This window comes from Hypomesus transpacificus, chromosome 2, assembly GCF_021917145.1.
Source record: "Hypomesus transpacificus isolate Combined female chromosome 2, fHypTra1, whole genome shotgun sequence".
NCBI classification, from domain to species: domain Eukaryota; kingdom Metazoa; phylum Chordata; class Actinopteri; order Osmeriformes; family Osmeridae; genus Hypomesus; species Hypomesus transpacificus.
In genome coordinates, this window is record NC_061061.1 from 7,836,982 (window position 1) to 7,864,324 (window position 27,343).

Here is a 27,343-nt window from a genome sequence, read left to right on the forward strand (position 1 = left end):
CTTTAAAACTACCATAACAACACATGTTGTAATAGTTTAAATCCTGACAGCTAGATCAGAATCAGAATTGGAGTTTATTCGCCATGAAAGTTTGCACAGACAAGGAATTTACTTGTCAGCAGGAGAGCCTACCCAGGCAGCCATTTTCGGCGCCAATTGACAATTGACAACCACACATTCCAAAACTAATATCAGACTAGTAACAGTATCATGGGGATTTGTCAAGTAACTTGTAAGCACATTTATTTAAACACTCGTAAGTAACTCTGAACAAAATCATGTACAACATAATATAATTCAATGTTTTAATTAACATTCAAATGACAGATAGAACCAGTTATATTAGAACACATCAGGGGACCATAATCAGAACCAGCAAGAACAGTCTGGGTCTCACACAGGACCAGACCCACCAGGACTACACCCACCTGGATTAAAACTAGGGTTGTGAAATGATAAAAAAATTTAATCAATTTAATCACAGGTTTCTGTGGATTAATCATGATTAATTACATATTACCGATTTTCCGAATTGTTGTCATTAGTGTGCGTCTTTGATTTTGCAGTACCTTGCCACTCGCAAAACTTTGGTGAACGGTTCCAGGGACGGACTGGGGGGAAAAAGTGGCCCGGGAGTTTTACTGTCAGACCGGCCCACTCAGTAAACGGTGCCCGGCCCCCTCAAAACACGTTGTCCACTCTATGCATCGATCGCACGTATCGACCAGTCATTGGCCTACTTGAAAAATTACCAATTTCCACTCAGCATTATTTTGGATGATTACAAAGAAATTACATCATATATGTTGAATTTCTTACGTTAAACTTCCGTTTAACGTAAAGTCCGTAAGAACACATTTCAGAACACAGGTCAGAACATTTTTGAAAAATCGGCACCATGAGTGTAAATACAGATCGCAAGGAGCAGTATAAATATCAGTCAGTGGTATTAGTCGACGAAAGGTCTAAGAACTATTTTTACGTATTCAAGCTGTGACATGTGAAATAATATGAGATGTTGGCGATGTCAGAGGGCCGGTTGGTAATGGAAGTGGGCCGGTGTTTTGGACCATCCCAACCCCATCGGCCCACCGGGGATTCTCCCGGTATCCCCGATGGCCAGTCCGGGCCTGGGTGAACCCCTTGTCCTCAACAATATAAATCGGTCTACAGCTTTTTGCAATACATTTGGCAGTGCTAGTCACCTTGTCACAGGCAGAATTAGTGAGGGCCCTACGCTGTTCAGTAAGGGTGGTTTGGCACATTCTACTTGAACTCCCCTCGCCGACCAACGCATCCTTCGCGTTGAGGTGGTATTGGTTAGGCTGGTATTGCTTCGGTGAAACGATAACATTCAGTCATTTAGCATTCAGTCATTTAGCAAACGCTCTTATCCAGAGCGATAACGTCTTCCCGCAGTGTGCATATCACTTTGGGTTTTTTGGAACACAAACTTGTCATCCAGAAGTTGCAAATTGGGTGGAATTGTGGGTATATTACGTTAAATGCGTTAAACAAAAATAACGAATTAATCCTGTAATTTAATCATAACGCGTTAACGCGTTATTTTTCATAGCCCTAATTAAAACATCAGCCTCATACTCTATAAGAAGGCCTACTCTACATTCCAGCCCTGAAGGTTACAGGGAAAGGTGAAGAGGTGCTGTCTCCGTGTGGTTCTTCCAGGCCTATTAGGTTGAGGCAGCTTCTTCACCACATCACCTTTAGGAACATGTGCCACATCATTTTCTTTTACAGCAAACGTGGGTCTCACCCACTCTTTTTTGTTTCCCTGGATTCTTCTGAGGAATTGTGTAAGTATTTTGTCATCCTCAACTTTCTCAAGCATGCCAACGTAACCGAGACTCCTGTGTTTGGTTGCAAAGTTAACTAGGACAGTAACCCACGGACAGATCTGTGTTTCCAGGATCACTCCTCTCATCCTCAGAGCTCTTTTTGTCAAACTCATCATCAAGTGTGACAGGGACATCGATCCTCAAAGCTGCTATCTATGATTTTCTTTTTGGGTGCTTTCTTTTTCGGTTTTCCCTTTTCTTTGCCATTTTGTTTTTTCCCTGCCAGTTTATTTTGTCTCTCTTCATAAGCCTTTTCTATTGTCTGCTTCTCAGGAGTATCAGTTAGGGTGGCTGTCTTCACACGCTTTCTTTTGTTTTGTGCTCTGGGGGGACATTTGGGAAGTTTAAGGATTTCACAAGGAGACACATATCCAGGGCGGCTGGGAATATGTCGCACATCTGAGTCAGCTGGCGAGGCACGTCCAGGTGGACCACACGCAGTGGATGGATTAGCATCAGCGAGTGGATCATCTGCAGCAGGTGGTTCATCTGCAGGTTGTTCATCTGCAGGGGGTGGATCATCTGAAGGGGCGTGGACCATCCGGATCATCTGAAGTGGATGGACCAGTGGATGCAGCTCAGGATTTGGCCGGTCTAACACCATGGATGGTGCAAACGCTTCCTCAGGAAAATATCTTGGTTATTTAGGAAAATCCCAGTGGACTTGAATCCAGAAGTGATATTCCGTGGTGTCACTGCTGACAAGAAGGCCTCATTCACAAGTACTGTTTTGCCAGGGTTAGATCTCATCCCCCATCAAGAACTCGGCTGTATGGGATCTTGAACGGGCCATTCACGGTCACGTCGAGAGGCTGCATGCGATGGGATGTGTGGGGTGGAAGGGTGAGCAGAACAATACCGTTGCTCTGTGCTTTTTCTACTGCCTTGAGTGTGACGTGAGCTTTAAGATTATCAAGGTTTAGCAGCATAAGATGGTCAGCAGTGCACTTAGTGTGCTGTATCAGGTGATCAAGGAACTCAGGCCAGGTGTCTTCATTCATCCATCCCGGCACCTTTGGCTCCTGGAGGTGCTCTTATCATGAAGTCGTCCTTAAGCCTAACTCTGGGGAAGACAAACATGGGAGGTATGGCATTACCAGCAGCATTCACTGCACACACCACAGTCACCAGTTCTCCTCTCTCAGCTGATGTGATAGAACCAACTTGCTTTTTTCCTTTCTCTGTCACAACCTGAATCAAATAGAAAGTTTAGAATCAATGGCATGTGCAATCAGTAGGCTACTATTGGTCTAAAGGTACATTGTATTTCGTTTCAGTCCATTCATTTTTTCCAGTTCACAGGTTCACAACATTACAAATGGCATCAGTTTCAGCATTCTGCCAATAGCTAGCTGGTCATTATCACAAGCCACTCAGAATCAGTCTGGTGCTCTCTAGTGTATCATGTGTAGCTTACCTGCCATTGCTTTTGTACTGTAAAGACGCCTGTTTCAGCCACATTGTAAATCATGTGTGGAGGGAATGTGTGCCTGTTAAAGAATAGGCAAGGGAAAAACCTTATCAGAATCAAAACCAAATCTAACAGGTAAAGCCTCCATAAAACATTTGCAACTAAAGAATTCATTCGGTCACCTGTCCACCACTACTGCCAGATTTTCAAAGAACTCCACCTCTGTAGTTTTATTGAAGGCTGTAGCTCCCAGTGATGTTGCCTCCGGAGTTCGGACAGAGAGATGGCGAAGTGCTAGGAGGCTGCCAAACCACTCTACTCCTAAAGAGTTGAGAATTCATTATTATAAGATTTAGCTTTGTGGCAAGATCAGTTGGCCTAAGTCAGGGGTGCAGATGGAATTTTTGAAATGGGGGGGACCAAGTTCAAACTCAATTAGTTATTTTGTGTAATTTATATGTATATATACTGAAGCTGCAATAAACATTAGTATGTCAATCATGCACCAAAACTTCATGCCCTCTGCAAATGTTTTATTTAAACATTTGTTGATCTCAGCAGGATGTAAATTATTACAAATATAAAAAAGTGTATGAACACGGAAATATAAACACTTAAACAGATTTACATAAATAAAGTGTAGCCTATATACCATGAAATGTGAAATAAAATTTAAACTTTAAAATAAATATTCGGAATTCCCTCTGCAAGTGTGTCATTGTAATTTGTTTCCAATAATAAACAAAATTGATTAAAAAAAAAAAGAATTCCCTCTGCTGCCAAACAAATTTACTTAGAAGCAGACAAAATAGGTCCCCAAAACATCTCTCCTCCTTTCATATGCCTTAAGATATTGCTGGGTAATATCTTGTCCGTCCAATTTGTCAAGTAGCCTAGGCTACGTCTTGGTGAATATGGCACACAGCAATGCCATTGAGCCTTTTTTGTGTCATGGTTGATCGCAACCATGTTTTCAATCTGCGTAACACACTGAAACTGCGCTTTGCCTCCGCAGATGATATGGACACCACCATCAGAAACCTTACTAGAGCTTCTACCTTCTAATACACGCTAACAACGTCACACACGCTAATTAGTCACAGCTAACCGTGTGGGTAGCTACCCAAAATGTTTTGCCAAAATCCTCTGCAATATTCTTCTGTTGGTAGTCACTCTCGTTTTGAGTTGCTTGGTGAATTGGATGATTGCACTCCCCCAAACAACAAATATAGGCAATTTTTACACTTTATTAATTTTACACTGTCAGGAACCTCAGTAGCGTGTGGAAGATCCATATGCAGCCACAACAGCTTGGCACCTCCTCCTCATGCTGGTCACCAGCCTGGTCACACACTGCTGTGGGATGGCATCCCATTCCTCAACCAGGATTTGTCGCAAGTTAGCCAACATGTTTGCGTTGGTCACCCTAGCACAAGCTGATCCCACTTGAAGCTCAAAACCAGAGTGAATACCAACAGAAGAATATTGCAGAGGATTTTGGCCATTTTTGGGGGGGGCGCTACCCACACGGTTAGCTGTGTTGCTCATTCCACAAATGCACAATCCTTACAAGTTGTACCTCATTGTAAAGGTGACTAATCAGGCTTTACAACAATATAAAATACAATACCAATTGGTATTATTGAAGGGGAGGAATAATCGACCTAAATAACGTTTCCAAACTTTTTTTTTGTTTATATAAACTTGGAAAAACATTGTCTTGAATTGTTTATTTTTGAACTACTCAGAATGTTAACTGTAGGCTACCGTTATTAATCTAGTCTATGCACATCAGATAATTAGTATAATTAATTGTAAAATAAGAAACCAAAGCATATTAGTATGTAGTAGATTCCTTAACTCTCATATTGACATCGTTTTCAACTATCCTATACTACAACAGCATAATAGAATTCCTGACATCCTACCTGGACAAACGCTTGTGTCCGTTTGAAGGATTTCATCAAGCCATTCGTGTTTAAATGTAAAACTGCCCTTTATTGTGGTAGTTCTAACGTTCCTGATTTTCGCTGCTAGGCAAAGCTTCAGCTGAGCGCCAGGGTCGTCATTTTGTCAAAAGCTTTAACATTTATAGTTTTTCTAAAATAATAATTACAAAAATATTGATTTTATTTTGTGCGCGGTCTGAAAAATCTAGTGCGCGGGTCCTTCAACTGGTCTTCGCGGCCGCGCAGTTTAGAGGGAACATTGGTGTGCATGCATAAGTGTAACTAAGCCTGGCTGCTTTCCAATAGTGTAGCTAAAGTGGACAGAGAAGCAGAGAGAGTGCATGAGAGAGAATGCCAAGCGTTGGAGATAATGAAGCTTGTCGCATGCTCGAGGAAAGGGGCTGTTCAGTGTGCTTCTATACTCAAGGCCATTCATTCAATTCCTTGTCAGTCCACAAGTACAGCAAAGCAAGGTGTACTTCTGTCTGTGTGAGTGTACCTTTGTGCAGTCGTCAGTATACTGGCTTTGATTCCTTGGTAAGCCTACTTTCTGTTTTGTACAAACCTTTCTGCTGGCATACTTCCTAAACGGACTTAAGAACGCAAAAATGAGCGGAGCAGCGCAGAAAAGGTAGCTACGTAGTGACTGAGGTCAGGGCAGTATGAGCTAGCTAGCTGCGTAGCATAACAGTATATGCTAGCTAAGGTGCTAGCAACAGAGAGCATAACAGAATGCGCTAGCTAAAGAGAGCATATCAGATTGAGCTAGCTTGGCAGATAGCTACGGAGAGTTAGAGCTAGCTAGGTAACTACCTAGAGCAGGGGTCGGCAAGTAACTTGGGCCACGGGCCAGTATTTTTCCTCGCCACTAGACGGCGGGCCAGAGTCTGGGTTACTGCCTATTTAGACGCTGCGATAGGTGCCCTTGCGATACGTGCACTCGCAACAACTAGGCCTATATGGAGAATGGGTATGTCTACTACAAATAGCTAACGATAATAAACCATGTGCATGAGCCCATTGGTGGTCTGTTAACGAAGTGTATCAACATGGTCGTCACTGTCATCCCAACGTGGTGGGTCGTCATCGTTGGTGCACATAAATACTGTCATCAAGTGAGAATAGGATTACTAGGACCTAGTCAAGGTTTTAATGTGAGGTGAAATCGGAACTTCACATTAATGCGAGCAAAAATTTAATTTTTTACCTGGCTTTTTCAGTTCCTCCTGGGATCTTATCCCTTCCATTTTATTTTTTTCGCTTCAGCTTAATCTAGCTAACTCCCTCCACAACAATAAATTATGGTTTGTGTTTGAGAAACATGCGCGACAACTGAACTGCACTTTTTAATGCACGGTCTGATCATGCGCTTAATTAGATTAAAACATAATGTAGCCTATTAGCTTACTTTTCAGTCACACAGTAACTTAACAAACTTAAGGCATATCCTGTTATTCGGTGTGTGAAAAAAACAAAGAGAAAGCAGGCGATCTTCTGGCCCAATTTATAAGCGGGCAAAGCGGCCCACCGTGAATTCTCCCTATTCTCCCGATGGCCATTCCGGGCCTGAAACTATAAATTAATAAGCAATGTCGTGGGGGGTGCTATCGGGGTGCTTTGGTCTTTCTTGGGGGTGCTGAAGCACCTGCTAGCCCCTTCCTAGCGCTGCCATAGAGAGCGCTGCCCATGATTACTAACCATAACTGTGCTTTCACCTCAGGCGATCTGTCAGCCGTGAGGTGTAGCGATCATATGGTAGCGATGACATGGCGAAAAAATACTTCAGAAAAGTCAATAAGTGTATTCGACTTCATGCAGCGACGGCAGCGCCGACAGCCGGCTGCCTTGAAGCTGAGAATGCCATTGGTTACTTCAAGTCAACCGGGCTGCAGGCGACGCCGGCGCTGCATGAAGTCGACAACATCTAATGACACCATACCCAGTTTCCGGTTTCAAAATAAAAGTCGACGGGGAAAAAAACGTTATAAAAAATATATAATTGGAAATATTTTGACGGGCCAAATAAAATCGCTGGCGGGCCACAATTGGCCCGCGGGCCGCCTGTTGCCGACCCCTGACCTAGAGAAAAAGAACAGCAGCATGAGCTATCTTGATGCTCCAGAGAGCAGAGCAGGGAGAGCTATCTAGCACTAGAGCTAGCAAGACGAGCAGCTCCTGCCTCCACACTCACATTGTTGCCTGTGGAGCCTGCACCGCCCAACCTAGACCTGCCCCTCCCCCACCATATTTTCCACCGTCCCCTCTCTTGCCTGCCGGCTCCCCTCTTACTGCGGCAGGCAGGCGGACAGGGCAGATGGTAGTGGTGTGACCTCGGCGTTCCTGCCTCCTTGTTTTGATCCTGCAGTCCTGATTGTTCTGTGTAATCTTACTTACCACGATTTAAGGAAAATTAAGTTTAAAAAGCTATGAAAGGAGTGTGGGGTAGGCTATTGTAGTTATCATTTATTTTCACACAATTCTTGGTATTACAAATGCAGATTCTAAGTGAAAGGACAACCAATTATTCTTTATTTTTCTGTTCTCAATATATCACTGAATGTATTATTCACCTTAACTTTGGACCTGACAAATCCTAAACCATGACCATTTTAATCACTTTTTCTCCTCTCTGAATTAAGTGAGAGGGGTGTAGAGCTAGCTTTGTTACCTAGGTTTTACCTAGGTTTTAATCTCAGAGGTATGACTTTAATCTGTTTCCCTAGTAACACCATAGAATTATGAGACACAGACGTAGAAACACACATGCACAAAATTACCAGTTTGCAAGGAGTTTGTTTGGGACAATGCTTGTTTTTCCTTTTTCTGCCTGTCATGTCTTCTCCATGTAATAAATTATATAATTTAGTTTGATGGCGGAAATAGGTTTTGGGCCTGTCTCACTGGGAGAACTAAGAACACATGACTCAGCCAAACATTTTCTCTTTTCTGAAAATAACAATTTGTTCAATAACCATAAACGTTTGATGGGATTATTCTGTTTTGAGAACAGATTAATGCCTTAATTGGTGTTACCACTGTGAACGCAGCAAGCAGAGGGATTCCCTCATAAACGTCATAATTCCGATTGATTACAATCAAACCCAGCTGTCAAAACAGGCTGTCACTGTAAGGTACATTTACACTTCCAACTCAATTGAGTATCCCCCCTTTTCCATTTCCATTTGGATTATATTAGAAACCAAAATACATACATTTGGGAAAATATAGCCAATTGTGACACCTGCACACGATTATTTTGATCAATATTGAGATCACGATTATTTGTATAATTTTAACCTAATCAAATTTGTTTGTCACAATGCATTGTACCTGCAGAACGGATGTGAATAAAACTCAAAATATACAATCAATAAAAAACAAACGATCTCCGTCCACACTAGCATTTTCATATCGTTTTCCAAATGTTTGCCGTCCACACTAACACGGGTACATGACAATCGTTGTCATGGTTACGCCACTCCTGCCCCACCCTCCCGCCACGGTGCCCTGTTTACATACTCCTCTGGCAATAGTCCCACCAGCTAGCTGTTCAGCCAGGTCTCACCTAGAATCACCGCTGTGTTTGGTTTAAACCATCTTCACTGCCTTTTCCCCTATCGTTCAGGCACACCGAGTAGGACACTCGCCTTCTGCGTAGGAGTAACGCATATCTATTAAACTTAATAGATGCCCAAGCCCAAGATCACTTGTGATAATACTTGTACCTGAAGTACACTAACTAAACTGGTAAATAAATTATAGAGATGGAGCAGCATATTTCTTTCACCTTCCATGTTCATCTTGACATAATAGCATTTTTTTTATTATATGGTAGTTGGTTGCAAACACTCGAGAAAGCACCTGAATGAGTGGTTAGATGGTGCTACGACCACTTCTGTTTTAAAACCTAGAATCGCCTCTAGAATCGACTCTAGCCTTTTACTGTTAGGCTATACTACAGTATTGTTTGAAGGCTATTCACATTTTGTTGGTGTTCCTTTGTCCTACTGTTGCAGTGGATTTAATAATTATACATTGATATATGGATATAATAATTCAAACCTTTCAAAGTGCCAATACACACATCTATAAGCCCGGCATGAGGTGTGTAGCCAACCGGTGCTTGTTTAAAGCAGTCATAACCGGGTTCATAGGAAAAATAGATACGTAGGCACTTCAGGCAGTAACAAGACACATAAATAACCCAGCTAACACATGACGTTGCGGCAACGTTGCCAGTAAGTGCTCAGTTGGTAACCCGCGACGTTACCTTCTGGCAACGTCGTGGCAACGTCGTAGCAACGTTATAAAGGGAATGTTGCCAGTTGGTCCCATGGGCAACGTTGCCACGACGTCGTTCCTTGGTCGGCTGGTTACGTTATTTTTAGATCAGTGGGCAACGTTGCCGCGACGTCGTACCTTGGTCCGCTGGTTACGTTATTTTTAGACCAGTGGGCGACGTTGCCGCGACGTCATACCTTGGTCCGCTGGTAACGTCATTTCTAGGTCCGTGGGCAACGTTGCCGCGACGTTGTACCTTGGTCGGCTGGTTACGTTATTTTTTGGTCCCATGGACAACGTTGCCGCGACGTTGTACCTTGGTCGGCTGGTTACGTTAATTTTGGTCCCGTGGACAACGTTGCCGCGACGTTGTACCTTGGTCGGCTGGTTACCTTATTTTTAGACCCGTGGACAACGTTGCCGCGACGTCGTCCCTTGGTCGGCTGGTTACCTTATTTTTGTCGCAGGACAACGGATCTTGAGTGCAATATAGTGGTTTATATATATAAATGTAGACACTGCATGTAATTCATGTGCTGCTCAGCCCCAGCAGGTCATTGGTCATCAATGTTCTCATATGCAGACACATCGTAAATTAAAAAAGACAGAATGTGGAATATAATTTAGTCTTTTATTCTTTACTATAAACATGTACAAAAGCAATCAATGTGTGATGAGTAACATGATTAAGCAAACATTATTTGTAGGCTATAGCACACCAAAGCTGTATGACATGCAAATTTGTGCTCCAATAGTTTTGTAATAGGCCTACAAAATTGTTAAATGTGACCAAAAGGTAAGCGACTCTTAAGAGTTTCATTTTCAAAGACAAGTCATCACAGAATATTACAATTCTTCCTTAGCAAACCTGCCCCTCAGTCTGCCCCTGAGCAACAACTTTGCGCATGCCCATTTCAAGGCATAGCTGAAACTGGGCTTCCTAAACAGTTTTTGCCGGGGTCCTACCGTCTTTCACACAATGGATTTTACCTGGAAATAAGTTACTTCAAAGGTGAGTTTCTTTACAGACATAGTTTTAAATATATAAACATATTTTTAGAAATTGGATGGGGCATATAGGTTTGAAATTGAGTTGTTTATAGCGTTATATCAGATTCACATTGTTTACTAGTAGGCCTACGTTAGAATTTCGCTAGCTAGGTTAAACCCTCCAGAAAGTTGTTTTGAAATACTGAAAATGCATACATGTTATCAAAGTTTAGAGTCTCAAAAATCACCCTCAAAAGAATCAGTGAAAATAAAAGTTCAGAACTGTTAGAAAACCTTGTCCCAAAATAGTTTATTTAGTTAGCTAGCCCTGAATTTTCAAAGACGCTAGCGCGTGGCTGATCACGTTCACAGTCGGTCATGGCATGCACAGCAATGGCGTCTGTAAAAGTATCATGTCACTAATTCTTCCAATTTGTACATGACATTTGTTTTTGGATAAGTGTATTCGTTTTAACCTTTAGATGCGTGAGTTCTAAATATTTCAGACACTTTCACAAGAGTACGTGAGTTATTTTTCCAAAACGGAAGGTATGTAGCTTTAATTAGCTTCCGTTACCTAGCAACCTAAGATAATACTCGTACCAATGCTACTACTTGCTAGTGTTACTTGTTAGCCTACTAATTGTACATTTTGAAGCCATACTGTAGTGTTTATCATATAGTTTCTGCCCATCGGAAAATAGTTGGTTGGAATGTTCAGAATCACACATGTGCGATGCTACGCTGTGGGGCCCTGCTTTCGAACGATCACATATGTGCGATGCTTCTTCAATATCAATATACTAATAGGCTACTATGTACGTAAACTACATTCCACTTTCATTTCTGTACAGGTGATCCGACCACCATCACAAGTACTGTGTCCCTTGGAAATTATGGTAAAGTAATGAATGACCGTTTATAACAGTGACAATAATTGTATGAGCCATGGCAACCCTAAAGGCTATGCTTTGAAGCAAAAGTATGACTTAAAACGTTTGCATCACCAGATGCCATACCTCTAGGTGTCAACTCTGGTCTGGTGGAGGAGAACCCATAGGGTGCCCCGGAAAACAGCTGGCAGCCAGGCAAGTGCAAATATAAGACACTCAAAAAAATACTCATACCATTGCCATTGTAAGGCATACCTAATTGTAAGGCATACTTAAGTTGTTCTGATCGTGGGGGAAACATATTTGTCAAAACAACAAATGTTGTCTTACTAATGCTTTGTATACCCCATTCAGCTGTACCATCTTGGGCAAAGACCAATCAAGGTAACATTTGTTATGTACATCAATGTTACAGCTAATCTAGAAGAACCACAGTGTATGCCAATCATGCAAACTCTTGTAAACTTGTTTTACTTGTCTTTAATTACAGACACATTACAGGTTATGCTCCGGAAGATGGAGACATTGGAAGAGAACCAGCGAGAGGCTCTCCTGTTCAGGCGACCACAGGGCAGACACACTGAAGAGGTGCCAGTGATGGACCTACAGGTGGCCCAAACACAGGCTGAACTTCAAGACCTTGAGGAGTGCCTTAAGGTGCTGGAGTTGCGAAAGAGAGCGGTAAGTGTTTGGAGATCCCACAAACTATGGCTTACACGCATTCAACGTTCACATTGGTGCTGACAATAAGTTAATGACTTCTAATTCCAGACGCTGTGATGAAGTAGAAGACGGGACTGGGAGAGAAAGCTGTGGAGCTCCGCATAGAGGAAACACTCAAACACACCCCGGCAGCCCATTCAAAACCAGCCAGGTGAATGATCATGTTTGCAACTTCCATATCCAATCTTTCACATGGCTATGACACAAATCTAGAATCACATAATATTTTAATTGATGACGTATATTATTTTAGATGTGATTTTTTTAATGACTTGTAAAGCCCCTTTTCACACGTGCGATTATGTTAATCGAACACTAACTTATTTTGTGCTTCCTTGTCAGGGCCAACAGACAGAACTCATAGCGGGGACTGGAAGAAGATTTTAATTCATTTTTTGCACTTTGTTTGTTTGGCACTTTTGTTTTGCAGTGTTTGTTTTGCAGTGTTTTTTTCTTTGCAGTGTTTGTTTTGCAGTGTTTGTTTTGCAGTGGCACTTTTTATCACGTATGTATATATTTTGGCCATTTTAGTTTTTTAATTGTAAATGTTACATGCATACTTTGTGCATTGTCATTTTAGCAGATGCTCTTATTTACAGTAAGTACAGGGATATTCCCTGGAGGAAAGTAAGGTGAAGTGCCTTGCCCAAGGACACATCATTTGGCAACCTTCTGATTTAATAGCCTGATTTCCCAACCGATCAGCCATCTGACTCCCCTTTAGTATAGGTAGACCACATATTTAGGATTCCTATATGGTGAATGTGTATACCTTCCTGCCAAAGTAAATTCCTTGTCTGTGCAAACTTTCATGGCGATTAAAACACTTTATGATTCTGAAATGCTGCCTCGTTTATGATTTAGCTTGAGTCAGGCTACACATCACACAAACATATTCCTCCTAACGTTGGCTATCTATTATACCAAAACAAGTAGCCTTCTGGGCAAATGAGGTCTGCATATGAAATATAGGTTACTTCATAATTAAGTAAATTGTTGACGTTGCAGTTACGGACTAGCAACGTCACAAAATTACGTTGCTAGGAGGTCGCCGTTACGGACTGGCAACGTCACAAAACAACGTTGCTAGGAGGTCGCGGTTACCGACTGGCAACGTCGGAAAATAACGTTGCCACGACGTCGCGGTTACGGATTGGCAACGGCCCAAAACAACGTTGCTAGGAGGTTGCGGTTACCGACTGGCAACGTCGGAAAATAACGTTGCGACGACGTCGCGGTTACGGACTGGCAACGTCAGAAAATTACGTTGCTAGGAGGTTGCGGTTACGGACTGGCAACGTCGGAAAATAACGCTGCCACGACGTTGCGGTTACGGACTGGCAACGTCGGAAAATTAACGTTGCCACGACGTCGCGGTTACGGACTGGCAACGTCACAAGATGACGTTGCGGCAACCTACTGGCGCCCCACAGATGCACGGTCCCGCAACGTCGCCAAAGACGTTGCGGCAACGTATGTTTGGTCATCGCGTGACGTTGCGACAACGTCAGGGCAACGTAAATGTGTTAGCTGGGAAGGATAACAGTGTACTGCCTGTCTTGTCCTTCTGAAGTTGTTAAATTGAATAGGCTGAACATCAACGTGTAACATCAAGTATAGCCTAGACATTCCAAACGAATTAGCGTTAGCTTTTAATTTTACGTATGCCTAGGCTACTTGTACCGTGTCCTGGCAATAAATAAAGAACATTATGCTACATGTTTTGCTAGGATAACTGGCAAGACCATTGAATGTTCATGATGTTCCTGCATGTTTATTCCTTTGACAACAACGCGATCAGTCAACCGACTATAAATGTTTTTAATGTCGGGCTACGAATTAATTGAACAACTTCTGTCTGATACGTGTGGCATCCTTTAGCCAAATAATTAGCCTACATTTTGCTGAGAGATTGAAGAGCTAGACAACAAATGTTCTAATGAATCACTGACTAAAAGTCATCTTCTGACATTGCCTTTGCTCCATGTTAAAAGCTCCAAAATGATGGACTGGCAAAAGCTTTATAACTATAAATCTACTCTAAATGTACTTAAAAGTATGGCGACGACGTTATCGAACGAAGTACATGCTACAACTTTGGCAACTTATCCAGTAGTAAATGTCAAACGACAAGTATGTCAAAGTAGTACAACCGTGATCCCAAGCTAGCATAGACAAATCGCTGTGTTTACACTGGCAGACGCTGTGCAAACCACTTCCGGCGGAAATTAATTTTTACATATTTGTAGAGTTATGGCGGCCCCTTAGTTTTGGCGCGTAAACTTGTCTATAGAGCGAAAGCTAACCCAAAGCCATAGCAACTGGACGTCATCGCATCTGAAAAGCTCCGTGGACCCCGTCCACACTACTACGCGAACCCGGTGTTTTCAAATGTCTCCGGCTAGGGGAGCGTATTCGAAAAGCTCAATTTTCCGTGTCCGAATATGCCGTATTAAGGCCGATTTATACTTCTGCGTCTCCGTTGACGGACAGACGCACGCATGGAGTCTGACGGATTGGTTGAATTTATACTATTCCGACGGCTCTGGGTGCTGAAAGCAATTCACAGCCAGAACAGTAGATGGCGCTGCACTGCGATGCTAGCTAGGTTATCGAAAAGTCAGAGCAAATTTACAAATGAACCGTCAATAAAATAAGCAAATTTTCAGCAACTATACTGCCCATTTCTCGTCACATTTTAATTCAGATGCTGATTTACATGTACTGTTTAGCTGAAATAAGAGTTGTAAAAACGTACAACAATGGCGGTCAAAGGATTCTGTTCTCTTGTTGGTCACGGCAACCCCGCCCCCACCCCTGACGCAAGCGGTTCTTAATACGGACCAATCAAAGACGCACGGACAGACGGATAGTCAGGAAAATCAGGAGGCGCACGCAGAGCTCTGCGAGGGCTCTGCGAGGACACGCAGAGGGCGTTTCTTGATGGAGAGGGCAAGGTTCAACATAAAAAAAAATTGCGACTGGCCCCAAGGCCATTTTTACTGGCCCCCCCCTCCAAAAGTTGTAATTTATCATTGTTGCAACAAAACCAAAGACTTATAAGTTGGGAGTCAGATGGCTGAGCGGTGAGGGAGTCGGGCTACTAATCAGAAGGTTGCCGGATCGATTCCCCGCCCCGCGAAAATTACGTTGTGTCCTTGGGCAAGGCACTTCACCCTACTTGCCTCGGGGGGAATGTCCCTGTACTTACTGTAAGTCGCTCTGGATAAGAGCGTCTGCTAAATGACTAAATGTAAGTTGTTATTCTGTTAACATGTTTAACCATTTATTAAACACATCCTGGATATAAAAAGAGCAAAAATGAAATCACATTTCTAGTGATACATAATAATAAGGTAATAGTCAGCAAAACAATTGACTTTTAACCTAAAAAATGACGTTCTCTCTTCCTTGCTGACAGCCATCTCTGCACGACTGTCTAGCTGAAACTGAAACCTCTGGTCCTTCAATGCTAATTTATAAAAGCTTCCATTGCATTTCATCAGTATGATACTAAGTACCCAAGTCAACACCATTCTTCTGCTGCAGTTCAATAGCCCGGGGGAACAAGGTGAACGTCTGTCCGTCTTAATTACGTGATATGCCGTTGTTATAAAGGCCGAAATATGCTTCTGCGTCTCCATTTACGGATGGGCGGGCGCACGGATACGCACGGATACGGACGGATAGACTGCGTTTATGGTTCTCCGTAGGCTGTGGGTGCTGAAAACAATTCACCGCCAGAAGAGTAGGTGGCGCAACGGTTTTTTGTTTAGACGTCGTTGAGTGTTTATATACCTAGGTTACCGAAAAGTCGGAGCAAATTTACAAATTAGCCGTTCCATCAATGAAATACGCACATTTTCAGCAACTACACTGCCCATTTATCATCACATTTTAATTCAGATTCAGATTTACATGTACCGTTTAGCAGAAATATGAATTGTAAAACCTTTACAAGCAATGGCGGTCAAAGGATTCTGTTCGTCCTGCTATCACGGCAACCCCGCCCCTACCCCTGATGCAAGTGGTACTTAATACTGACCAATCACAGCCAAGGGGGTCTCCGTAGCTCTCCGTAGCTCTCCGTAGCTACGACGGATAGTTACAAAATTAAGGAGGTGCACGTTAAGCTGTCCGAGGCTCTACGAGGGGTGACGGAGAGCTTTTAGAGGGCGTTCCACGGAGACGAGGGCGTTCCCATGTGTCCGTATACGCAGAAGCATATATCGGCCTTAAGTCGTGCAATAACATGATGGGCATCTGCATTTAAATTCCTAACCAGCATGGTCAACGGCCTGGAAGACGGATTGTCAACCATCCGTTTAACTGTCACGCAAACCAGGTGCTGTCTGCTATCATGGCTGGTCAGGGATTGTTATCGAAAATTGTCAGTGCCTGTGTAAAAAAGATCCACTTTTGTCTGCTTTAGACGGGAACACACGACAGACGACACAGTGCATCTTAGCTCCATAAAAAAAGTTGCTTCCGTTTGAACTCATAGCTCTACTTTGCTTTCATCTTGAAAAAAAAATGTATCGAGATTAGAGAATTACAATTTGGCAACCACTCGTCACTTACTCAACTCTTGATTTGCCAAATGTGCGCCCCACGAGCTGCAGAAGTTATGTATGCATTTAGCAGATAGCAAAACATGAAGGATGTTAACTTTTACGATGCGAATGATAATTTTTTCATTCAATAATTTGCAGTGGCCCGATCGGGCCAGTGAGTTGCTATTTAAATGTTCCGACTTTACTTTTTACCGGCCCCGGGCCATCGGGCCATCGCTTATGTCGAACCCTGTGGAGAGGGCGTTCCCCGTGTGCGTAAAAACGCAGAAGTATAAATCGGCCTTTAGTGTGGACGGGGTATGTATGCGTTTGTAAATTTGCTAGTGTGGACGGGGCCTAAACTGATGTGTGATGTTTAGCGGCCTGTCATCAGGTATTAGTGACAAAAGAAAGTCGGCAGACTGGAAAACTGTCACTATTTGCGCCCTTTCTTGTTTTTAACCTGCAGCACTTTGAGATTTAGCTAAATGTAAAGTGCATTACAAATAAAATTATCATTATTTTTATAGGGCCATCAATGCTGTGGGTTCAGAGAACCGGACCATGGCAAAAATTAAGAAGAAATGGTCCGAAACTTTAATGAAGAAACGAGTGGTGGTGCATCGTAACAGCATGGCAGATATAGGGTTAGCGTGACATGCATTTCCTGAGTAATTTTTCGTTCGTTTGACAGCCTGAAGTTTAACAGAAGTTATTAAGTAGTGGCGGTATAAACAGAAGTCTATATAGCATTTCCCGTTTTGGGTTTCGGCATTTTGATGTGATCATCTACATTAATGATCAAACTTTTATTTTTATGTTTTTTGAATAGTCAACGTCATAAACGCACTAGTGGAAACTTAATTTTGTAATGTTTGGTGAGTCTCGGCACTTTTCAGTTAGAATTTGCCATGTTACAGAGCCTGACAAGACTTTGCGGACGGTCTGCACATTCTCACGTCTGCTCAAAAGTTTCTGTGACGGCCCGCACATTCTCACGTCAAGTAAATCTTTATACATCACAAAGTGTGCGTGAAAACCAGTGTACGCAAGCTTTTTGTGCGTACGCAACATTTATACATGAGGCCCCAGGACTCTTCCTAGAGTTGGCCGCCTGGCCAAACTGAGATCGGGGTAGAAGGGCCTTAGTTAGGGAGGTGACCAAGAACTCAATGGACACTCTGACAGAACTCCAGCATTGCTCTATGAAGAGAGGAGAACCTTCCAGAAGGACAACCATCTCTGCAGCAGGAGGAATATATTTTGCAAGCAAACTATTCTGTGCTCAAATGTATTTAACGTGCGCACGTGGAACTTCAATCTCAAAAGATAGACTCTCAAAACACAGAATCTCTAAATACAAAATCTCAGGGCCTCTTGTACGTACATTCGCAAACGTAGCGTTATTAGCGCCATGGCCAAACCGCAGATTGCGCACGCTGTGATACTTCAGTTTACGTCGTATTTACGAAACATGCAGGTCATCGGGCAATCAGCGCCTTTCTCCGCCCACTATATCGTACATTGTGATCATTTAAACGGGCAATTTAATGGGCCTCCTTCTCTCTTTCTATCATGGATCAGCCACCAAAGTCGAAAAAGTGATGACTGTTTGAAATGATCCTGATGCCAATATTTGTATTGTATTGTATTTGTAGAGTTTATCAACTGCTGGAATGGAATGTGAACGCTGAGTCGGAGATTCGATGTAATCTTTGATTCTTCGAGTAACTATAATATTGCATGGCTGCAGTAACGCGTAATGATTTTGTGTTCACTCAACTCAGAAAGTGTGATCCTTGTGGCAGAAATCCTTTGGCCTTTGTCTTCGTCTGCGCATCCTGGTTAATGCCTGCTTTTAAAAAGCATAGAATTTTCACTGCAAAATAGAGGTGCGCTTTCACAGGCGGTTTTTGTATATACCGCGGAATACATAATCAGGCGCACTTAACGCATTCCCTCCCATCTCTTTATGGGAAACTCCCACTTTCCCCTTGACCCTCCCGTGAATGCATATGCATGACACAAAAAGCGCAATTTGTCATTTGCAGTTTCCGCGACAGGCAGTCTGCGCTTTTCCCTGAGTGCGGCTTGTTTGTACATTCTTTGCCATACTTTTACGCGCAAATTGCGAAACAAATACGCCTGAAGTGGGCGCAAAAGTGTAGTACATGAGGCCCTCATTGTTACAAAAGTGTAACAAAAAACAAAGTAAATTCTGATTGACATTTTCCAAAAGACAGAAACTATGGATAAAGACTTAAAGCCACCAGACATGACCGAATCTCAATCTAATGTGGAAAACAGCGACAAAACGCCACTGGGTTTACACCCACCCTATATACCCTTGGTAAAGTTTCATATTTGACACAATGGGGGTTCTGAGTACTGTGGTGATAAATCCCTGTGGTCATATCTTTGTTTGCCCAAAGTCACTAAGCACAGCCCACTTGTTATTTACTGTGCTTTGTTCAGGCCGAAACATTGCAGGCTTTTGTGGATTTGGATCAATAGGTAAGTCAATTGTGCCTGTCCGCAAGAAAATACAATTTGTCATGTCAGCTGTCTTGGCATTCCTCCAGGAAATGGTTGACCTTAAGACCCTGCTTCCGCAGGAGGCCGGCTGTCAAGCAGTGGGTGTGCTGTCCAGCGAGGGGATATAAACCCCACTCAGACCCCATAAGAGTCAGTCCAGTAGGCTCTGAAGACTGTCATAGCCTCTACAGTGAACGACCCTCGCTACGGTAAGACCATTTACTGCAAAAATGTTTTTCAAGAAAATGAGAGAGTTGGTATCTGTAGTGTAAAAGTTTTCTTCAAATTTGCTTGGACCTCTGTAATTGAACCTACTGCTGCCTCGCTGCATTGTTGCACACTGCAGTTACCTGTATCACACTTTAATCTATAACACTATGGTCTTTTTTTATAGATGAACATCTGGCAGCTGCCCGTCTTTCTGGTCCTAACATCTAATGTGTCCCCATTCCAGTTTGGAGAGCTCTTTCAGTATGTGGACAGCCATCAACAGGAATACGTAGAGGTAAGTTAAGAAAGTTATGTTTTCTATTGTCCGTCTCTGAATGTAACTCCTGTAATACATAGTGTGCGTGTGTGCACATGTACAAGCATCTGTTTGTGCTAACATATGCGTATGTTACATGTGCATCCTCTTGCATGTGCATCAGACCCTGAGGGACTGGGTTGCGGTAGAAAGTGACTCCAGTGACATGTTGAAGAGGTCAGACCTACATCAGATGATGGACATGACTGCTGAGAAGCTAAGGGCCATGGGAGGGAAGGTGGAACTGGTGGATATTGGAGAACAGGAGGTGAGACGTGTCCTATTACTCGTGCTTTATCTATGTTTATCTCGTTTTGAGCAAACAATGTAAAGCAACATACTGAGCTTAGTCTTGGAATTCCTCCAATATCATTACGGGAGTCAGATGGCTGAGCGGTGAGGGAGTCGGGCTAGTAATCAGAAGGTTGCCGGATCGATTCCCCGCCATGCCCATGATGTTGTGTCCTTGGGCAAGGCTCTTCACCCTACTTGCCTCGGGGGGAATGTCCCTGTACTTACTGTAAGTCGCTCTGGATAAGAGCGTCTGCTAAGTGACTAAATGTAAATGTAAATCATTACAAAATATAGTAGGCCTACCACAGGGAGAATTGTTTACACAGAATGTGAAGTTCATATTCTGTAAATGAGTCCAGTGCCGCTATTGATGTTCTAATAAGCATTTCAACTTAAAACTAGACAGGGTACAATTTCTGGGTAAATTGTGAGGTGTGCTTGTGTTGGTTATAGATGGGTCCGTTATTTTTTCAGAAATTTTACAATTGATATTTCTGTATATTTTACATAAAAATGCATACTTTATGAAGATTGCATAGATTTAAAAGTACACATTTATTGCTGCTCATTTACACTTCAAAATACTAAGGTTCTCATTTACTAACATTGCGACCGCAGCTTAATCTGCGCCTTTGCCCAACCGCAAATAGCGCACGGTGTATTTCCGCATTTTGCGTGGTATTTATAAAACCAGATCCCCGTCGGGCAATCAGCGCCTTACTACGCCCTTTACGGTGCGTGTCCACTACAGCAGAGTGGAGCGGCGCGGAGCGTCGGCTTCCAATCCATTTTCAATGAAACTGGGCGATGACGCACGCGTACGCTCCCACAATGCCCTACAACAGCGTCAACGCCCGGTTTCATTGAAAATGGATTGGAAGCCGACGCTCGACGCCGCTCCACTCTGCTGTAGTGGACACGCACCGTTAGTGTTAATTAGCGCGCCGTTAAAAGACGGGAGAAATCGCCTGCATTTTACTGCCACCATGGGTGATTCGAGGAAAAGAAAAAGAAAGTTCAGTGTACAGGAGATACAAATATTGGTTCACGAAGTTATAGCTAACATGAACATGTTACAGGGGAAAAATACACCTCTCCTCCCATCTCTTACGGTGCGTGTCCACTACAGCGGGGCGGAGCGTCGGCTTCCAATCCATTTTCAATGAAACCGGGCGTTGATACTGGTGTAGGGCATTGTGGGAGCGATTGATTGGAAGCCGCTGCTCCGCTCCGCCCCGCCCCGCTCCGCTGTAGTGGACACGCACCGTTAGGACACCCACTTTCCCTTTTACCCTCCCAGCATCGGTAATCTGTGTTTTTACTCATATGCGCTGCCTTTGTAACAGGGGTGCAGATGGAATTTTTGAACTGGGGGGGACCAAGCTGTCAGCAAATGGTTCCAACTCAATTAGTTATTTTATGTAATATATATGTAGGCCTAGAAGCTGCAATAAACATTAGTATGTCAATCACGCACCAAAACTTCATGCCCTCTCCAAATGTTTTATTTAAACATTTGCTGATCTCAGCAGGATGTAAATGATTACAAATATAACAATGTGTATGAACACGGAAGTATAAACACTTAAACAGATTGACATAAATAAAAATAAGTATAGCCTACATACCATGAAATGTGAAATGAAATTTAAACTTTAAATTAAATATTTGGGATTCCCTCTGCAAGTATGACTTTTCATTGTACATTTTTTCCAATAATAAACTAAATTGATAAAAAAAAATATATATCCCTCTGCTGCCAAACAAATTTACTCTCTAGAAGCAGACTCAATAGAGGGTTTTCACCGACGTCACGTTCTGGGCGGTAGCCCGGAAGCGCGGCCATTGTGGAGGCACTCGGTGTAAACAAACTGAACGGAGTGCAATGGAGTACTGTGCGCTTTGGATACTTTAAGTGAATGTAGCCATGTCTAAACAACCGAAAGGCTAATCAAATCGCGACCTGGTTGTTGACTATATCGGGACCTTAGATCCTACAAAGGTTTGGAGGCCTATAGCCAGATGGTGTGTGGATGGGTGAGGGAGACGCAGTACCAAGTTATCAACGACCGTTGTGTTGTGATTGTGAAGGCCAAAGTAAGTAATGCAATAACGTCTTTAACCAACCTAACCTTAACTGTATGATATCATTGCGATACTCAAGGTGTAGCCAAGTGACTCTCAAACGTGTTTTTTCCCTCGTAGATCTTGGTTGAGCATTGCCAACCACAAGTAGGCCCTACCTTCTTTCCTTTGATAATCTCTGGCATTCATCTCCCTGGTTTTTAATAACTTTTGGAAGTTGATAATATTCCAAATGTTTTTTCTCGATCTGTCCTATTGGTACAACCTGAAACACGGCAATAATTAACCATTTTCCTTGACGACGTTCGGTATACCTCAGTGCCTGTGCTTTGTTGTGATGCAGAGTGCCTCCAAAATGGCGACTTACGGTCTGATGACGCGTCGTGAAAACCCTCTATCCACCTTATTCTCAGGGGGTCTACTGTAGAAATGATTATGGGTGAAACGTCCGGTGAGTAGCGGAAGTTGCTATTTGCTATACGTTAGTCTTAGTCCCAGCCAGCCGTCAACAGTGATTCTTTCTAAAGTAATTTAAACTGTAATATAACTAAAACTGGTTTGTTTTTAAACATATGTATGTCATTTATATTGTTATTATTATTGTTATAAAATGTCATTGCGGAGCTCTGGTAGGCTACCTGTTGCACTGTTCGCGGCTTTACTACAGTAACAACCAGATTTAGCTAAATCTGTGGCTTCAACGACAGTGTGTTGAACACACCCACGACAAAAAGGGATTGTTCTTGTGACAAACGGTGCAGTTTCCATCGCCTGCCAACAGATGAGGACTACAAAAGAATGTAGCTGAAAAACCTAGCCTTGAAGAGACCACCCAAAACACTATCATTTGTGTACTCATTTTGTGGACAAAAAGTGTAAAATGTAAAAATGTAAATGTATATTTACATACATAAAATACATTTACAATATTTTTACATTTAGAAATTTAAAAAGCCGATGGAGGAAATCCGCATCCTACTTTGTGTTTGGGCTACAAAAGACCTCCACAGATTTAATTGCAGTACTGCCAGTAAAGGTGGGATGCAAGTGTTCATATAGGAATTGTTGTTGGTTAGTCGCGCCCATAATCCAGGAAATGGTTCATGGGAGCTAGGAATCAGGTGGATAGGCCCCAAAAACATCTCTCCTCCTTTCATTTCCCTGAAGATATTGCTGGGCAATATCTTGTCTGTCCAGTTTGTAAAGTAGGCTACGTCTTGGTGAATATGGCACACAGCAATGCCATTTAGGTTTTTTTGTGTCATGGTTGATCGCAACCATGTTTTCAATCTGCGTAACGCACCGTGCCACTCATTAGCCGGGGAGGAGTTGAAAACGGCTCTGTGAAGTCGGACATTCCAGCTTCTCGTGGTTTGCTACGTTGATGTCAGTCATGGCCGATCAAGCGCTTTTTGCTTACTTTACTTTATTTATAATTTAACTTAGTCTTTCCGTTAGTGAAGAGGCTGACTAAAACCCTTTCTTCAACACATTTTTTATTCAATTAAACTTTTTTGAGCGTTGGCGAAACTGAAGGTGTCCGAATATTCCAAAACACATGTCAAAGTTGTCGTGTGCGAGTCTGGCCAATCATGAAATAGCTGTCACTTGAACCCGTGCAGTTGCTCTTGAGAAAATGCGCTCGGCTACACAGCCGGCAGTTCTCGAATCGATCTCACGGTACTTTGAAGGCGACGTCACAGTGACGTGTCCTCTGCGTAGTCTCAAGTCGGACAAAAAGTCTAACCAGAATTCACTGTTTCAAGTCAGCCGCCCAGAAGGGTCCAATTGCAGTGCTCCGTCCTCAGGCCCCTCTAAACCGAAACTCTCTCCTCAGGCCCCTGAAGCCGGAACTCTCTCCTCAGGCCCCTTTTTTCATGTGCATCCGAGGTATAAGCGCCACCGCTGGTCGGAGGATACTCTAGGCCAGCGGTTCCCAAACTTTTTAGGCCACGCACCCCCTACTACATCCCGACTGGGTTCACGCACCCCCACACTAAAATCGTACCAATGAGAGAACAGTTTGCTAGCGCGTGAGTTTGTTTACAAGATTTAGTCCGCTGTTAAATGTTGCAGTGTAAACACAAACCGAACAAAGGGGCAACAGCAACATTTTATCATATTAATCCCTTAATCGGAACAAAGCAAACAAACTACATGGGTGAAAACGCCCTGTTTTGCAGAGTAGGTTTCTGCAGCGATCCTGGCGTAAGTGTTTGACCCAGTGTTAACAGTGCAGGTTAAAGAAACATGTTTTCTGAACTAGCTCTCATGGGAGAGAAAGGAGAGAAATATTTATTTGACAGGAACACATCAATTTATATGCTCAAGTCACGTGCCAATCTTGCTGGCGTTCAATGGCTAACAAGAAATAAAATCCTGGTTCACCTGCAACTTCCTCAAACTCAACAGCAATAAAACAGAAATTCTCCTCATCGGCACCAAATCAACCCTCACAAAACCTGACAGCTTTTCCATCACTATCGACAACACTTCAGTTTCCCCCTCCCCTCAGGTTAAGAGTCTGGGTGTCATCCTCGACAGCACACTATCATTCCAAGCACACATCAATAACATCACCAGGTCTGCCTATTACCATCTCCGCAACATCAACCGCCTCCGCCCATCCCTCACACCCCATAGCACAGCCATCTTGGTTCACACCCTGGTCACTTCCCGCATTGATTATTGTAACTCCCTCCTCTTCGGTCTCCCCCTCAAGTCCATCCGTAAACTCCAACTGGTCCAGAACTCTGCCGCCCGTATCATCACCAGAACCCCCTCCATTAATCACATCACTCCTGTTCTTCAGCAGCTTCACTGGCTCCCGGTCAAAACCCGCATCCACTACAAGATTCTGCTCCTCACCTTCAAGGCCCTCCACAACCTCGCCCCTCCATACATCTGTGAACTCCTACACTTCAACACCCCCACCCGCACTCTCCGGTCCTCCTCTTCCACTCAACTTACTGTTCCACCCGCCCGTCTGGTTACCATGGGGTCCAGGGCATTCAGCCGATCTGCCCCCCACCTTTGGAATGCCCTCACACCTGTCATTCGTAACTCCGACACTCTTTCCACATTCAAGACCCATCTAAAAACCCATCTTTTCAAACTGTCATATTCCATATAATTCATTGTCTATCACACATCTCACCACCCCTGTGTAAATTGTTTTAATGTGTCTTGTTCTTGTTTTTTATCATTGTTGATTTTGTTTTTTAACTATGCCCTGTAAGGTGACCTTGGGTGCTTTGAAAGGCGCCCTCAAATAAAATGAATTATTATTATTATTAACATGTACCTTTAAATAGCCTGAGGAGTGAAACGGTCAAAACTAGCCTGGCTAGCTAGTAACGGAGGTTGCTTTCTCAGGCAAATGATGAAACAGGCTTGGTTGAAGAAATCCGGGATTCTGGCTATCTTCAGCAGGCTCGTATCTACCAAAGGCAGTCCTCCTTGACGTTCTAAGTGTAGAATGGAGTGACAAACAACATTGTGCAGACTGCCAGTGAGCGACCCGAGTCTGACTGAGGCTAACGTCAAAACACTACTGTACAGTAACGGGGACGCAGATTGCCAGTTTTACACAAATCACAAAAATAATTGGACCAGCTGGCAAAAAGCAGAATTCCCAGATCTCTTGAAAGCTGCCCTGCTCAACTTTTTTTGTTGTAGGACTGACTGTAAAACTGCAAAAAAGAATTTCAAATTTCAAGACTTTCGTCCAAATCAAAATTCTGATGTGACAGATCAATGTGGAATCGCTTTCTCCCAAAAAGGTTGTCCTCCTCGACCTTTTTGGTCTTTTATAATCTAACTATTGGAATAATCCATGTAATTCTCTAGCCCTTATAAAAGCTATATTTTCCCCGTTTTCTGCCACCATGCTGCGCGCCCATCCCGAATGTTTACAAACAAATAATTGGTCCGGATCCGTGTTAGACCGGCGAGGAGGGCAATACGCGGCTAGCAGGACCCATTAGGACTTGTACTGTCGTTGCAATATAATAATTCATATTACACCAATAGACCACCATTACATTTTTCCTCTCGCGCACCCCCTATAGGCAGCTCAAGAACGGAATCCCTGATCTAGACGATACTGAAGACATCAACGGCGACAAAGAAATTGTTACCTTTCTAAAAGAGTCTTTATTTGTGTTGGAATTAAAGCCATTTTAGCAGAACCGTGTTGTCCGCTTTCTATCAAAAGTAGGCTAATTGTTTGCTAGACAACACCTGAAACACACCGTGACAAGACTTGAGAGATAGCTACAATAGCCTACCATTTATTTTCATTTACAAAATGAAAAGAGCAAAAATAAAAAAACATATCATGAACATACTAACCTCGACCGTTCGGTCTTGCCTGGAAATATCAAACCTCGGCTTCTAAAACTGGTTGTTCCCATCCTTGATTGTGATTGGCTATATGGCATTCCATAACGTTGTAAAATCCAGCATAACCTCACAGGTTGTCCTCATAACATTCTTTAACATTCCATATTACTGCGCATCGAATATTTCAAATTGAAAAAGACGGCAAAGATGTCCATCTGGCTGTTGCGTGGCAACGATTTATGTTGGAACTATACTTTGTAGTAGCGGAAGAATGACGGTTTATTATTAAACTATTTTGTTTTTAATTGTTTTTATTGATGAAACCATATCAAATATTTGTAGTAACAGTTTTAGAAAAGCAATAAGCCTCGCGAGTCCGTGGTTTACGCTGATTTTAGAACAGGTAAGGGGGTTTTCGGCACTTGCGTCGTGCCTAACAACTCCCCTTACCTGTTCTAAAATTGGCGTAAACCACGGCCTCTTGGGGCTTATTGCTTAATTTGAAAATGTAATTGACGTCATACACATCGCAGTGTTTCCCACACATAGACTAATTTGGGGCGGTGCGCCACAGAATCAACACCGGCCGCCACACATTGCGTTTCGTAAAACATTTTTTTTATCGCTATTTAGGTTAAAACACGCAGCGTATTCGTTCAGCTGCATTTCCTTTCCCCTGCTCTCCCTCCGTCTCTCTGTCACTCATGCGTCTTTCTCAGATATGCACACAGTCACAACGTCAGCACACGTTAGCAACAATGCATACATATGCCGTTCTAGTAAGACCGACAGCTATATCAGCGAGCCTTCAGCATTAGTGCCGTAGCTAAAAGTCGAGGAAAGTTGAGGCTACTTTTTGCTAGGTACCTTACTCACATTTACATTTAGTCATTAAGCAGACGC

The 27,343-nt window shown here is 43.0% G+C and overlaps 1 protein-coding gene and 1 long non-coding RNA gene across 6 annotated transcripts in view; one reads left to right on the forward strand and one right to left on the reverse strand.

Moving 5' to 3' along the window:
• Nucleotides 1-259: 259 nt before the first annotated feature.
• Nucleotides 260-5,523, reverse strand: LOC124477625. The gene is made up of 4 exons (XR_006957171.1): nucleotides 5,196-5,523; nucleotides 3,450-3,588; nucleotides 3,274-3,346; nucleotides 260-3,047 (listed from the first exon to the last, which is right to left on the reverse strand). It is a non-coding gene; the product is annotated as an uncharacterized LOC124477625 (long non-coding RNA).
• A 38-nt stretch (nucleotides 5,524-5,561) lies between these two features.
• The window catches only part of LOC124477599 (cytosolic non-specific dipeptidase-like), a 32,390-nt gene continuing 10,608 nt past the window's right edge, over nucleotides 5,562-27,343 (forward strand). The window contains exons 1-5 of one of the 5 annotated variants that reach the window (XM_047035513.1): nucleotides 5,562-5,753; nucleotides 19,132-19,170; nucleotides 19,272-19,400; nucleotides 19,586-19,696; nucleotides 19,842-19,985. In XM_047035513.1, coding sequence (XP_046891469.1) covers nucleotides 19,586-19,696; nucleotides 19,842-19,985 — 255 coding nt within the window. In that variant the 5' untranslated portion in view covers nucleotides 5,562-5,753; nucleotides 19,132-19,170; nucleotides 19,272-19,400. Of the gene's footprint in view, nucleotides 5,754-19,131; nucleotides 19,171-19,238; nucleotides 19,401-19,585; nucleotides 19,697-19,841; nucleotides 19,986-27,343 lie in introns of all 5 variants that reach the window. The other 4 variants (XM_047035530.1, XM_047035505.1, XM_047035538.1 and 1 more) reach the window with 4 other exon arrangements.